Source organism: Lissotriton vulgaris, chromosome 6, assembly GCF_964263255.1.
Source record: "Lissotriton vulgaris chromosome 6, aLisVul1.2, whole genome shotgun sequence".
Classification (NCBI taxonomy): domain Eukaryota; kingdom Metazoa; phylum Chordata; class Amphibia; order Caudata; family Salamandridae; genus Lissotriton; species Lissotriton vulgaris.
The window spans coordinates 1079769138-1079784356 of NC_141694.1; the positions used below are offsets into that span (position 1 = coordinate 1079769138).

Here is a 15219-nt window from a genome sequence, read left to right on the forward strand (position 1 = left end):
TCCGGGGTTTTTGATTGTTGGCCTTTTGTGAATCAGTATAGAAGAATTCTAATGTAAGAGGGATTATAGAGCTACTTCTTTTTTGTGGTGGAAGGATATTTTGCAAAATATCCGGAAGAGCAGCTGCAGTCGAAAAATTTAGTATCACACAGTCGCCCTTCCATTTTTTTTGCTTATTTCCTATCCAACCAACCCTCCTTGCTGTTTTAATTTCATCAGCCAACCGCTGTTCACCCCCCTGTGCTATCCGCATATTATTTGAGAGCCAGTATAATGCCTTACTTTTAAGTGATGAGGCTGACTCAGTTTGGTCCGGTGATAGGGTTGGTGTGTTGGCTAACACTAGCACTAACGGTGCTGCTTCAACTACAAATTGTGTTTGGTTTTCTTCAAAACTAGAGGGCACTGTAGCATGTGTTGAATCAATTAATCGGACAGTTGGGGCTTCTAGTGGCAAGTTGTTAATATTTTGACTAGAAGTTTGTGGGTCTTCTGCAGGAATTACTCCTGGAGGAGTATCATCTGATGTTACCCTGGATTCAATATCTTTCTCTGGGGGATCACTGCCTTTGTTAACATTACTTAAGACATTACCTATTGCATCTGCTAAGACATTTTGTGTGCTTCCAAGTTTCTTTATCTCTGCAGAGAGTTTGTCAATCTTGCTAATAAGTGGCTTAACAATTGTCTGTATTTTTATTTCTAACAGCTCCGCTATTTTTGACATTAAGTCCTCGTCCAAAATGTCCCTCAAATTATTAACCTCCTTGATCTGGCAGATGTTTTTGTCCTTTGGTGGTGATATGGTCTTGTTTTTTCCAGAACGTGCCCCCCCACGTTTGCTTTGCAATCTGCGACTGGCTCTAACTGCCCTTGAGGTCTGCTTAGCCGGTGGATCATCCTCCACATCTTCTTTGTCATTATTTCCTTCAGCCTCAATGACAAGCTGTGCATCTGAGTCATTTACCGCGTGTTGTTCAATGTCCCCCACATTCACAGTGCTTACATCAATGTTGACAGTTACTGGGGAGGCTGGTGCGTGAGAATCGTTGTTAGAGTCTAGTAACAGGGACTCATTGATTTGCGAGGAGGTGGGTGGGCTCATGGGAGGAAGAATAGGGGATTGGGACAGACCTAACGATTGTCTGCGTTCGCTGTTTATTTTGCTAACCACTTGGACAAGGTAGTTTTCCATGGTGTTCTTTGGTATTTCGGATGCCGTATGTAGATTTTTTTTTCGCATAATTTTGCAAGGTGTATGAAAGTCTTATACCCACTGCTCAGGTAATTAACAAATTATCGCTCCCGATGTTAAAACAAAAAGTCTTACTTCAAAACTTGTGCAGATATCCAGCTGACTCCTTTCCGCATTCGTCAGTATAATTGGCGTTTCACGTGGGCCCCCTTCTTAACCCAGGCTCCTGGGCGATTCGATAGAAGCTATATGGCCTGCTTACCGACCCCCGTCTGGATGGCCTGGGCGCAAAAGGCGGACAACCAGCGTCTGGAACACCACTGCTTGCTATAGTCACTCACACAAATGATTTCCTGGTGCACAAGGAAGTAATGTTAATAGGGTGGCCTAGCCTGGCCGACTTGTGCCGATGAGGGCCGTAGAGGGCCCGCCCTTTGCCCGGGCTTAGCCCCGGGCGTCCCGCTCGCGTCCCGCGACGCGGGGGTTTCCGGTCTTTATGGCAGCGTTGGCGCTCTCTGGGCGCGAGGCGCGTCACTCAGCACGCGCCGCCGCGAGGCCTGCCGGGATTTGTGGTCTCCCGGAGCGGCGGCGCGGAGTCCGGTGCCTTAGGACTCTTGGCGGTGGCGGCGATGTTCGTTGGAGCTCCCTGGTGCTCCCTGTTGCTGTGTCAGGCTTCGTCTGACTCTCGGCGGTGGCGGCAAAGGTCAGTGCTTCCACCCGCTCTGCCGGGGTTCCCGGTCTTTATGGCAGCGTTGGCGCTCTCTGGGCGCGAGGCGCGACACTCAGCACGTGCCGCCGCGAGGCCTGCCGGGATTTGTGGTCTCCCGGAGCGGCGGCGCGGAGTCCGGTGCCTTAGGACTCTTGGTGGTGGCGGCAATGTTCGTTGGAGCTCCCTGGTGCTCCCTGTTGCTGTGTCAGGCTTCGTCTGACTCTCGGCGGTGGCGGCAAAGGTCAGTGCTTCCCACGAAGGTACCACTTCGTGGGATGACGTATGTCGCACTCCACCGGAGAGAAGAGCTCTTAGTAAGCCCTAGGAACATACCCTACATGCTCCATGGGAGGAGGATGGAGGGGAGACCTCTGTAGTCCAACTCTTGGCTGAACGGCATAAAAAATTGGCTTGATGTCCTAAGCTTGTGCTCCTTTTGGGACGATCCAAGAAGTATCAATGGCAGTTTATAAAACCTCCTTGTAAATACGAACAGTAGCCCAGTTAGTATTTGGATAGAAAACTTTCAATATCCGTGGTCACACTCTATAGTCGATAGAGGCAAAAAACCGGGCTCTGTGAGGCTGCAAAATTGTGAGCCCGTGTGTTTTCTTATTTGGCTACGTGTTAATTACACCTTCATTACGGTCGCCGGTCGCGTCTAACAGTGTTTCGGCAAATGAACACTGCAATCAGTGGTCCTAGGTCTGTTTTGTGCTTTGCTTATTCGTCTTTCCCTTGTTCGGTGAACTGAGGTTCAGAGGATTGAGGGGGGTTGTTGGTCCAGGGCCACTGGCTGCGCGCACAGGCAGTGAGAGAGCGGCACTTGGTACAAACCTGAGTTTTACGCAGACACTGACCCACAGCCACTGCCACAGTTCTAACACTTTTCCTAAAGGAATTGCAGAGGAAATTAGCCTCATGCTTGCGTGCATGAGGTAGGTGCTGTATCACAAAAAGAAAGCTTTCCTGGACCTATATTGAAGATAGAGGCAGCATGATTATTTTATTAAAGGAGTTTTAAGCCCCTGTGGTGCACTGTTCACCGAGACCAGGACGTGTGACCTCTTCTGTGCTGGTTTGTGCTAATCAGTCCCACAGCTGGAATGACACTCATGGGGTTATATATTGCACCTTTAGGGAATTCAGTGCTATACCACCTAAGAGTTTGCTTACAACCTATTTCATGGACAGCTGCCAGATACAGTTGTATCAGAACACAGAGAGAGAGAGAGGGATGAAAAAGAAGAGAGAGTGGAAGGAGCAGACCAGACAGGAAAGGAGAAGGAGAAGGAGAAGGAGAAGGAGAAGGGGAGGTGGAGATGACCGGCTTAGGGTAAAGCGCAGAAGACAACATGGAAACGGGCAGGAAGCGAGGATGTGGAGTGATAATGAAAGAAAACATAAATGGGTTCACCTCAGGGATTTACTTTCCTTGCACGTAGTTGTTTGCTGTCACTTAACATAAAGCTGGCCACTTTTCCACCTCCGTTACAACTGAGGCTTTGTCACTTTGCCACGCATCAACTATACAGTACTGCCATCGTCTTATCACCTGTAAAGCAGCCTGCCCTAATCACCCTTTTAACTCTTGTATAACACAGCTGTGGTCACTGAAGCCCTCCTGAACCTAATCACTCGGCTTCAACCCATCTTGTTATATTCTTTTCAAAACCATTTAACTCTTGTGGGTGGTCCCTGGCCTGGCTGGATTAATATGCATTAGAAGGCCTATCCTGCCTAGGACCAGGCCCCTGATATATTGACCCAGCAGCCTTGTAGCCAGAGGGCCGTCAGGTCATGGGTTTTCCAATCCTAGAGCCAGCGAAGGATCAGCCATGGACAGCCTACCGGTTCCCTACCCCTGAAGTGTGGCGGAGGGAGAGCTACATACCAGTGTACAGCTAAAATATCTTTAACAAACCCCGAGTGACCCTCACTGTCTGCTCTTCGGACACTTAAGAAATGGAGGTGATGTAAAAATGGAGTGGAGAATAGCAGGGAAGGGATGAAGGGAACGAAGGACCAAGTCAAAGATGGAGTCAGAAAAAGTAGGACAAATGGGGATAAGGTGTAAACAAGGAAAAACAGAAAAGTGAGTGGGAACTATTAGAGGAAGGAGAAACTAGAGAGAGACAGACAGAAATCGGAGCGAAATTGGATAGTTGGTTAAAAGGTGAGAGGATATTGAAGGGGTAGGATGAAAGGAGAGAGGAACTAGTGAGGAGAGGCGAAATCATAGGACTGAGGGAGAGAAAGAAGGGGAGAAGCTGAGCGAGTTGATGCTTCCGAGTAATTGTGAAAATGTGGCAATGTGTGCGTATTGGGATATTTTTGTAAACTGAACTGTGTTTTTCTGCCATTAAGGAAAATCAGTTTTCAAGGCCACTTTTAAAATGTATTTTTACCTTCAATTTCCCCATGCCAAGCAAAGTGCTACTAAGCTGTAGCCAGTCTAGCAAGCGCCATGTGTGCTATAATTAACAAACTTCTACCCCTTTTTAAATATTTGTTTCAGAGAAAATCCCTAGACGTCCTCGTGAAGTGTTTTTTTAAAATTCAATAGATGTTAATAAAATCACCCAGGCAGTTGTGTAAATTGCACAATTCTGTCATCCTTTTATAATTATGTAACTGGGGAGAACCCCTACGCCCTATGACAGGGTCCTCAAATCCCAATACATTTCAAACAATGTTACTAGTCAAATGTAAGTTTGGAATACTCTTTACTGATCCATGGGCAAACATTTAAGAACCGATCATTTAAAGCGGCAAATCTTCATGTCACTACAGACAGAGTGGGTGCCCGGGGTGTCACTGTTGATCTCTCTGGACCTACCACTTTTAAGACAAAAAACACTTGAATTAGTCTCTAAAAATAGTCTCTAAAATGAATGTTTCCCACATTTAAACCACTTCTAAACAATTCTGACCTTTCATTTATTGTGTTATTGGCAGAGCAAGCTATGTGTTAATCTTGCTATTTGTTCATTTATTGGCACTGCATGCTGTATGTTAATGTATAGGAAAGATTGTTTAACATAGCTGTATCAATGTACATGCCAATCAAATTTTGGTAGAATAACAAAAAGGGAAAGACGGAGTGCTTGAATTGGTTCCACCAGCGGGTAATGAATCTGGGTATTGTCTCAAACGGTATTGTGACTGCCGTTATATAGCACTTCATACCCCTGACAAGGTGGTAATGCACATTTGCAGACTGATAGCATGCCACTCCAGGGAGCATTTTTAATTGGAAGGGTGTGTGTCTCTGGTGTCACCTACGTGGGTAGTGTTTCGAGTTGCACTGGTATTGTGTTTTGTTGGTGGTGCCTTGGTATGTAGAAAATTGAAATGAGTAGGTGATACGATACTTAGGCTTACACTGTACTTCTGTAGCAGTGGGGCGAAAATGTGTGAATGTGGGGCGATCTCTGTCGAAGGAGTTTTTTTTTACTGTTGCTGCATGTATGGCAGAGGCTTCTCATATATTGGATAAAGATGCACAGCTGCACATATGTGAAGTGTTGCAAAGTAAACTGAAAGCTAGGTGCACATGTGGTTGTGCCATTAATTGTGAGGGTGATTTGTTCTATATTCGCTTAGCATTCCACATAATCTAATTGTGACTTTTTGTGCTATCACATAAGAAGACCAAACACATGCACATATTTTTTGTCTCTTCTCAAGGGATAGTTATGGGAATACTGCTTTTGCCTGGTAAACCACACTTTTTGCTAGTTTTCCTGCTGGTTTTTGGTCAAAAGTAGACTACAGCCCATGTTGTGCCACCACCAAAGCAACAATACAAAGCATGTCTCCAGGCCAGGCCCTGCACTGCCAATTCGACATGGTAAAATAAACCTTTGCCAGGCCTAATCCTTCCTTTTTAATACGTGGAAGTCATGCGCATGCTAGTTCCTAAACGCACATAGGGCAAGGTGCATAGTATTTACAAAGCAGAACAAACATATGTTATGTTTCACATGTCCTGGAAGAGAAAAACCTTACAAGTTGTTTTTCACTGTGACAAGCCTGCCTCTCCTGTAGGAAAGCATTTGGTTACATTATAACATCTTGAAATGCTTAACTTCAGTTGGAGAGTACCTAGAAAAATGATTCAAAGATCAATTTTAACAGTAATTTAAAATTCAACTCAATGGGCAAGTTGCATTTTAAGTTACTATTTTGAAAATTACACTTTTAGAAACTTGCCGTTTTACCGCCCAAGCCAAAAGTACCTTTCTGCTAGTGTTCAGTGTCACCTAACTGTTGCTGGATTCCCTGTGGTGAAGTATTGATTGCTCCCAGACATCGGACAAAAGGCTTAAGAGTAGGGAGATATGTTCCTCCCTAATCAGGAGGGCCTGGGTCTCTGACCAACCACTTCCTGATCTTCAAAGGATGCTTTTCCTGTTACTGGCAGCTGTAACTAACACCTAGGCCTGACACCCTTATGTCTTCATAGCTAGTCTACCTTCAACCCAGCAGAAGGGGGAGCTACTATAGACCTTTTTTTGGAGTGACCACAACAGGGGGTTTGGCTGTTATCATAGCCACACCTCTGAGTGGACATAAGGAGCTCTGCACAGAGGAAGAAAGGTTCTGCAATATTGTTTTTTAGACAGGGGTACTGAGGGATAGTTTACAGTAAAACACATAGGAAGTGCTGTATAAGTGGGTAAGGTACGCCGTGGGGACCTTTTCCCCATTTTGTTAGGGAGTGGTCAGGAGTTCCCCCATCTACAGGCTAGCACTTGGCATAAATGTGCAACCCGGTACCCTCTTTGGAACATTACTGGACCTGTAAAAAAACAGAAGAATGACTGCACCGGCTGTCGAGACTTGTGAGGAGGACCCTAAGGGCTGTACTTGCTCCTACTTGTACCCAGTACAAAAACAGTGGACTTCAGGGGTCAGTTGGCTGGCCTCCTGTTAAGCCACAGGGACCCAAAAGCTGCAAAAGCCCACTTTCCTGGAAGACACCAGATGACCAGTTTCAACTGGGCCTGTCCTTGTTGCTTCTAGTGGCTTCTGTTGGAGCAAGTCCTGACCACCAAGTGCTGTTCCTGAGGTCCTGCGAACCTTGGCTGGTGTTAGAGTGCACACCTCCTGCTTAACCTTAAAATCTGGGACTTAAAAAATGTTACAAATCTTTTTGCCTGGAGAATTGACAGGAGACTATGGCAAACATGGCAATTCAATCCAGCAAAGATGCATTGCCACTGGGCCAAACATTCAGGCTGCTCCTGCTCTGAGATTTTCCGCAGCAGCAAATCGATTTCTTCTGGATGCAGTGGAGAACGATGGATTAAACCCAGATCCTTATGACTGAGGGTTAATGTTTGCATTGTTCAGAATTCCGTCCATCATCTGTTCTTTTTGCGGAGAAGGTATCCAGCATGATCGAGCCTTGTTCTGCTACAACTTTCAGACTTACACACCTCGAGGAATGCGAGCTCTGAAAGTGTGACTAAGTCTGAAAGTAGAAGTCTTCACCAGGCGAAGACGCCAAAGTATCTGGCCTGCAAGGGACCTTCTTTGAGTGCAAATTGTAAATTTCTCCCATTCCGAGCTTTTCCACTAAAGGTCAACGGCTTCACCAATACTTTGTCTGATTGCTATCCAGCCTTGTGGAACCCATCTTGACCACAGCCTGCTGCTTTGCCCACCCCCCTTGCCGGTTTCTGACTTCCATCTCAGGGGCTAAGCTGGAAGGTAAAACTTCTAACCAGGACCACTCTCATATCTGTATCCAACCTGCTCCTTAACAGTTGGCATTAACTCGTGCCTAGGTACCGGTCAAGTGCAACCAGATGACCGTGGTTTGCTATTAAGGCTTTCTGGTGCTCTTTTTATTTAAAGCTTTAAAAATCTATTTCTCGGGGTCCCCTTATTGGATGTTTTGTCATTTTGTTCATCAAGTATTCTCAGTGCCCTGTGCCATAACTACCAGGGGTGAGCTTAGGTTTAAATTACTAAACCCTTTACTGGATTTAACAAGAATAGTGCCATTATTATTTGTGGTGAACTACCATCCACCTCTACTAATAATACACTTGTGCGCAATAGTCAAAATTCAAACTGCTGATCACATTTCCTCTCAAAAGGAAAACATGCAACACCAGGTATGATCTCAACCTAATGTGCCTCCTATGTGAGAGACAGTTTAAGTGGTTAAGGCACAGAAAGTTCCTACAACTCTCTCAGTACTCTACCACGATCAAAGGCAAAACATGATGGAGGGAATGTTTCAATTAGGATGAACCACTTTATTATTCAAAAAGACATTTGGTTTATAATAGGGCACAGTTACAGAATTTGATTTCTAAATTTAAAAATGAAGTCTCATTTAGTTTATTTTTCTTTGCAGTACGTGTTTGACTACAAACAAGGTGATGTATTTGGCTGTGTGGCTGATATCGGCTGGATCACTGGGCACAGCTATGTTGTATATGGGCCCCTGTGCAATGGGGCCACCACTGTCTTGTTTGAGAGCACTCCAATTTATCCTGACCCAGGTGAGAGCTCAATTTAGCACCATTGCTAGTTTATGCAGTTTATTCTAAGATTAAAGCACACATTAGGCTTGTTACTTGTCAAATGTTAACCATGACATGTTCTCAATAATGCAACAGTTGAGCGTACGGAGCGGCAATAGTACAAACAATTACATGGTTTGTGATGTTTTTAAATTTTCGTTAATTCCTTGCAAATGAAAAAGCATCAAGACATACAAACCTAATTATCACAAATACACATGGTTGACTTCTTTCACATCAACATCTCAATTCCTATATAACAGAAGAGAAAACGTGTGATGAACTCCATATTTCAAAGCCGTTATCCTTTCAATGTGTAATTGTCTTTTTGGGTGTACACCCAACACGTGTTTCGCAGTATTAACACTGCTTCCTCATGGCTATAATTTACATTTTTCTTAGCTCTTATTATATTATGTCAACTCTTTGTCATGCTGCTCGAAAGTAACATCACATGGATAAGAGTTTATGAGATTAATACAATTAACCTATTTACTTGTGTTTAATCACATAATATTTTATAAGTAGTGATACTTATTGAATACTATGCAATGCAACATTGATTAATTGAAAAAGATAATAAAAATTGCTGAACCAAGAGCATATCGATGGTTTTTCTGGATATTGAGAGATGTCTTAATTTAGAAATGGCTGAGATGATAGACAATTATTGCCTGGATGTAGTCTTTATAACAGAGACCTGGGCCAATGATGCATCTGACCCAGACCTACTACATGAACTCCCCATTGGCTATCATATCCACAGAGAGACAGAAAGAATAAAAGAGGAGGAGGATTAGCCATCATTGTTAAAGAGGGCTTATCTATAACAACTTCCTCCCTTGGCTCCACACAGCATTGTGAACTGCTATTCTTTCAGATACAACTTAGCCCCAATGATTCTTGGAATGGCATATTAGTCTACTATCCAAATAGAGCCCAAACATCCCTGGTGGATATACTCTCCCCTTATCTGGATACAAGCATTAATTACCCAAACTTTACAATTCTAGGCGAATTTAACCATCATTTAGTGAATATTCATGACTCAAAGAATGCTGAGCTTATTAACACCTTGTCCAGCCTAGGGCTGGAACAAATAATCAAAGAGAGCACTCATGCCGCAGGACACATACTGGATGGCCTATTTACCTCCAATCCCTACATTAAAATTAAGGAAGTTCTACCAGTAGTATGGTCAGACCATAAAGCCATCATATTTACCATCAAGGCCACACCTCAACTGAAAATAAATGGCAATCCAGCCGCGACACATACCTATCGTGTATGGGCAAATATTGACGCAAAGTACCTGCAGACATTATTATCAGCAAATAAACAAAATCTAAAAGTTAAAACTGACCTGGCAGTACAAAATTTAACAACCTGGATTACTAACGCAGCTTCCCTTGTTTCGAAAAGGACTAAACCATCGGAACTTTCATTCTCTGATAAACTACGAATACAAAAACAGCTCTGAAGGAGAACAGAAAAACAATGGAGACAAAATTATAGTAAAGAGTCAAAAACGCGCTATGCACTGACACTGGCCACCTATAAAAAACTGATTATTGAGGAAAAAAGCATTTACTTTACCTCAAAAATTCTAGCTTCTAAAAACTCTAGCAAAGAGCTATTTGCCACTGTCAGAATTCTAGCAAAACTCCCGTCCAAACCCAAAATGGATAATACGCCAGAGTTCTGCAACATCCTTGGCCAAGCTTTTGTAGACAAAGTGGAGCTGGTTTACAGAACGTTTTCCAATTTTGCTAAAGACTCATCTCTTGATAGGAGTAACCCTGCCCCTAAGCTAACTGGCTTTTCTTTTACGCCCCCAACTAGAGACCAGATTACGGATACTATATTAAGCATTACATCTGGGGCACCATCCGATCCTTGCCCCCCTAAAAATGTTCATCTCTTCTCTGACATTCTCAGCGAGCAGTTAACTCTACTGTTCTCTGAGATTATACTCCAGGAGCAATTTACTGAAGCATGGAAAATAATGTCGGTGCTCCCACTGCTGAAAAAACCTCATCTGGATTCTGCCCAATCTAGCAACTATCGACCAATTTCCAGAATTCCCTTTTGTTCTAAGGTTCTGGAAAAATTGATGAATAGCCAACTTTCAGCATATATCTCCACTAACAACATACTTGATCACTCACAATTTGGTTTTAGAGTAGCCCATGGAACTGAGACTGCCCTAATTACAGCTAGCGAGGAGCTTAGAAAGTCACTGGATGAAGGCGGGAAGGCCGCCTTGATTTTATTAGATCTATTGGCGGCCTTCGACACCGTCAATCATAACATCTTAATTTCCAGATTGGCTGAAGTTGGTATTCAAGACTCTGCCACGACCTTAATAAAATCCTATCTCACTGAGAAATCTTTTAGGGTCGAACCCAATGAATCCAGTTCCCATAGCTACAATCTGCAATGTGGAGTGCCCCAGGGCTCTTCACTTAGCCCTACTCTATTTAACATTTATGTAACCCCATTGGCCGCACTAATAAGGCAATATGGGTTCTCTGTTATATCCTATGCGGACGACACTCAGGTAGTCGTTGCAGCAACTAATAATGTGGACGAAACTGTAGATCTTTTTAATAACTGCATGCGCCACGTTAATGCCTGGATGCAATCCAACTGTCTTAAGCTAAATGGCAATAAGACAGAGATATTGCTGTTGAGCACCGACCCCTTGGCCTGGTCACCAAAGAGGTGGCCGTCAGAGCTGGGTGAATGTCCCACACCAGTTCTCAAGGCAAAAAACTTGGGGTTTATTTTCGACCGCAAGTTGACTTTTGATAGCCAAATTACCTGCCTTTCTTCTAGCGTCTGGGACATCCTTAAAATGATTAGGAAGATCCGTGCCTTTATTCCGCCTGAGGCTTTAAAAACAGTTGTAATGGCCCTTGCCATCTCCAGGCTGGATTATGGCAACGCTCTGTATTTGGGGATTCAAGCTCAATTCATGAAAAAGCTGCAGCGACTGCAGAACGCTGCAGCTAGGTTGATTTTGAACATACCCAAATTCGAGTCTGTGTCCCGGCAACTGGATACACTGCACTGGCTTTCAGTCAGGAAAATAATAATCTTCAAAGCCTTGTGTATCATCTTTAAGGCACTTCAGGGAAATGGCCCCTCATACCTGAGAGCGCATATAAAATTTTACGCTCCATCCAGGAACCTCAGATCTGCACAACAAAAATTGCTGCAAATCCCCAGGTTCAAACAAGTACGTTGGGAAGGCAGGAGTTTCCTGATAAGAGCTGCCAAATCTTGGAATCTTCTTCCTTTAGCAATAAAAAACAGTGCAGATCTAAAAACCTTTAGGAAGGCGGTAAAAACATGGTTGTTTCAATCTGACCTCTAGGCTCACACACACGCTAGTTCTATATATGTCTAATTCCCAGCGCCAAGACGCCTCCGGGCATTCGTTGCGCTTTATAAATTTAATTCAAATCAAATCTTAGAACAAATTCCTAGATTACGCTGTCCAAAATCTATTCATCCACATTCCGGAAGTCGCTCATTGCAAAGCTTAGAAATATAGGCTCCAGACAAGATCCATAGCACATTTCCAGAAAACGACTGGAATTGCACGATTTTTCCCATCTCAGTGGACCTCTTCATTTATATTCTGTGCTGGTTCCATGCAGGTAAGTGTTGCAAACCTGACCAAGAGTGGATTGCCCTTTTGTATAGTGTTACCAGAAGGGCAGCGTCTGCCAGTGGGGAGCAGCACAGGGCATTTTAGTTTATTTAACCTCAAAAAGCTGGAACCTTTGATGTTCTCAAAAGTTTCGTCTCCTGAACTCATACCAATCAGTGAAGCTTCAATGACATGCAGCTTCACTGAATTCTGCTATCTTTTTGCTTGTTTTTGCCTCGCCATTCATCTGCAGCCAAAGTAAAGATCTTTGTATGCTATACTATGTTTATGGAAACCTCTTCTAATCTTCTCACCCTTGTCCTGCACCAAAAGGACAATTGGTGTTGTGGGATCCAGTTTTCCCAGCCTCGTTAATCTGTGGCCTGAACCAACATTAAAAATTATCTCTGTGGTAAAAGTTATGCCAAACCCAAAAGCCCGAACTCATTTTCAAGGTATGAAATGACAAGGCAATCTTAGATATATAGAATCCCTCATTCACAAAGCCATTTATGCATGTAAGTTTAACAAGCATTCTCAAATGTTGAATTTGGTGCAAATTCACTCTTGAGCTTTCCAGAAAGAGACTATGCACTTGGGGTTTATTCACATATGATATTACCTTTATATGTGTTAAATTTTGCATTAATATATGTTCTCACGAAAGGAGACCTGGAACGTTTGTAAATACTCACAGACCCATGAAACTGTGGGTATTCACAAACCTGTCCATGATCTTTTCCTACCCTGCAGACACTTAGAGACTTACTAATGTACATGGTAGGAGTAAATATGATTCCAGGGCGTGAACGTCAAGGGACCCCACTAAAACTGGTGAGGGAGAGGAGAAACGTTTTCTATGAGAAAAATTAATTTCCTTGTGGAAAACATTAAAATTAAACAAAAGCGCAACTGAGCTAATGTGATTGCATTTTTACATGTACAAATTATACACTTTGTACAATTACATATGCGCAAATGCCGTTGCATAAATATAATTTGGAATTCACAAAACATTTGCAGAACTACTCGTGTAAAGCTTTAAAAAAGACTACTTTGAAAACTGTTAGACCTGGCATTCCTTGGCATGGTTACCTCTGACTTTTTGCCTCTACCTCCTCTATTTTTGATGCTGTGATGGATTTCGTTTTGCTGGCTTAGATGCTTTGGGCACTTTGCCACAGCTGATCAGTGTCAAAGTGCATGTGCTCCCTGTAATTGGTTGGCCCTAACTGTTATGTTTGTCTTACTTGTAAAGTCCCTAGTAAAGTGCACTATGGGTGCCAGGGCTGGTAATGCAAATGCTACTAGTGGGCCTAAAGCACTAATTGTGCCACCCACACAAGTAGCCCCAAAAAGAGATCTCAGGACTGCCACTGCATTGCCTGCACACAGTGTGTTAACTGCCTTGTTGTCCTGACAAGTGCACCCACTTGCCAGGCTTACCCTTCCCTTTTTATGCACATCAGACACCCCTATGGTAGGCCCAAGGTACCCCGCTGGGCAGGGTGCAGTGTATGTGAAAGGTAGGATATGTACTGAGGTGTGTACCATGTCCGGACCGTGAAATACTGCCAAATCCGTTTTTAGATCGCGGCCTGGCGTTGGAGCGCGCATGCGCTCCTCGTCTGCAAGAACTATAGTAAACCATATGAAGAAGGGGACTTTAATCCACGCCCCTGTGTCTCGACCGTTTCCAATTGCCTTGCGTTATGATTACTATTTTTTTTTGCGCTTTCGATTTGCTGTGCGTCATTTTCGTTACCGCCCTTGCAGTTTTTGCAGCCCGCCCATCGTGAAAAGTGCATTTGTTTTCACTCATCCCAGACGCAAATACAAGAGGCTGTATGGCGAGCGTTTTTTTTTCTCTTTGTGCTTCACGGCTTGTGAAGACTTTTCTTATCTGCTTGTTTATTTAACAAGCAGATAAGAAAAGTCTTCACAAGGGCTGTGAAGCAGACGAGGCACGGCGCACAGGCATTCAGATGGCGCCTGTTCCCAGCACTTTCCCCTCCTCTCCCATTTGTTAATCTTTTTTTTAACACTCCGACTTCCCTCTTCTGAAATGTTGGTGTTTATGGCATACAATCAGATGCCCTCACACAGACACATACAATTACACACAAAGACGTACACAATCACACACATAAAAGTACACCGCATAAAAGTTCTCGTTCACAACAGCGCTTTGACTCCTCGTCAGAGGTATTATGCACTATATAAATGCAATTACAATACAATACAAACACATTTAGCTCGAGGCGCACACTCCGCTCACCCTCTGATCTCAAACAAGTCCCGGCCCTCTACCTGCTGCTGCTCACGCGTGTACTCCGCTGGGTCCCTAGACTGGGGAGGGGGCTGTGGGCAGGGTCTTGGCAATCTGCGGAGGTGAAAAAAGTTTATTCCAGGAAAGGATCAAACCTCCCCCTCCCCCACAGCCGGAATGGGCAGCCCCAGAAGTAGGGAAGCCCCCTGTAGAGATCCTGCAGTGCAGGAGGGGGTGACTGACTGCACCTCGTCTTCAGTGTGATACAGGGCAAGACACCACAGACCACAGCACAGCACTCCTCATAGAGCGTGAGACACTACAATGCTACCGTGGCATAAGGCACTAAACAGAGAGAGGCCAGGATAAGAGAGTTGTAAGTCTGGTATACCCACTAGGCCACACTGTGTGATCCTGGGCAATTTACTTCTTCTTTCCCTGCCCACGTTCCCTTATCTAACAACATTTAGAGCTCCTCGGAAGCTGGAGAGTAAACCGTTTTCGGAAGGTGATAGAGGTTTTACTAAAAGGCGGACGAGCAATCCACCTTGCACCCTTCTCTGGTAATACTGAGCCCCTATCTCATCTCTGTCGCCCATGTCCCTCCAAGCCCCCTGCCTCCTGGACATGTCATGTCTTCTGCCGGAAGGCTCCATCCACAGCCTGTGAGGGTCGGTGATGGAGGGAGGTGTGCACGCGTGCTTTGTTTTGCTTTCTTTCCATTTTAGTCGCCGATGAATAGGCTTATCGCCCCTTCCTTTGAGCTGCTCCCATCCCCCTCTATGGAGAGACAGGCTGCAGTCTGTCTTGTGTTGGCCCCCTGAGCCCATTTTGTGCCCTCCTCAG

The 15219-nt window shown here is 44.3% G+C and overlaps 1 protein-coding gene across 1 annotated transcript in view; it reads left to right on the forward strand.

Moving 5' to 3' along the window:
- ACSS1 (acyl-CoA synthetase short chain family member 1) overlaps window positions 1–15219 on the forward strand; it is a 1180850-nt gene that overhangs the window by 494542 nt on the left and 671089 nt on the right. Inside the window, exon 6 of the mRNA XM_086927145.1 lies at window positions 8278–8425. Within this exon, the coding sequence (XP_086783271.1) occupies window positions 8278–8425 (148 nt within the window). The remainder of the gene's footprint in view (window positions 1–8277; window positions 8426–15219) is intronic.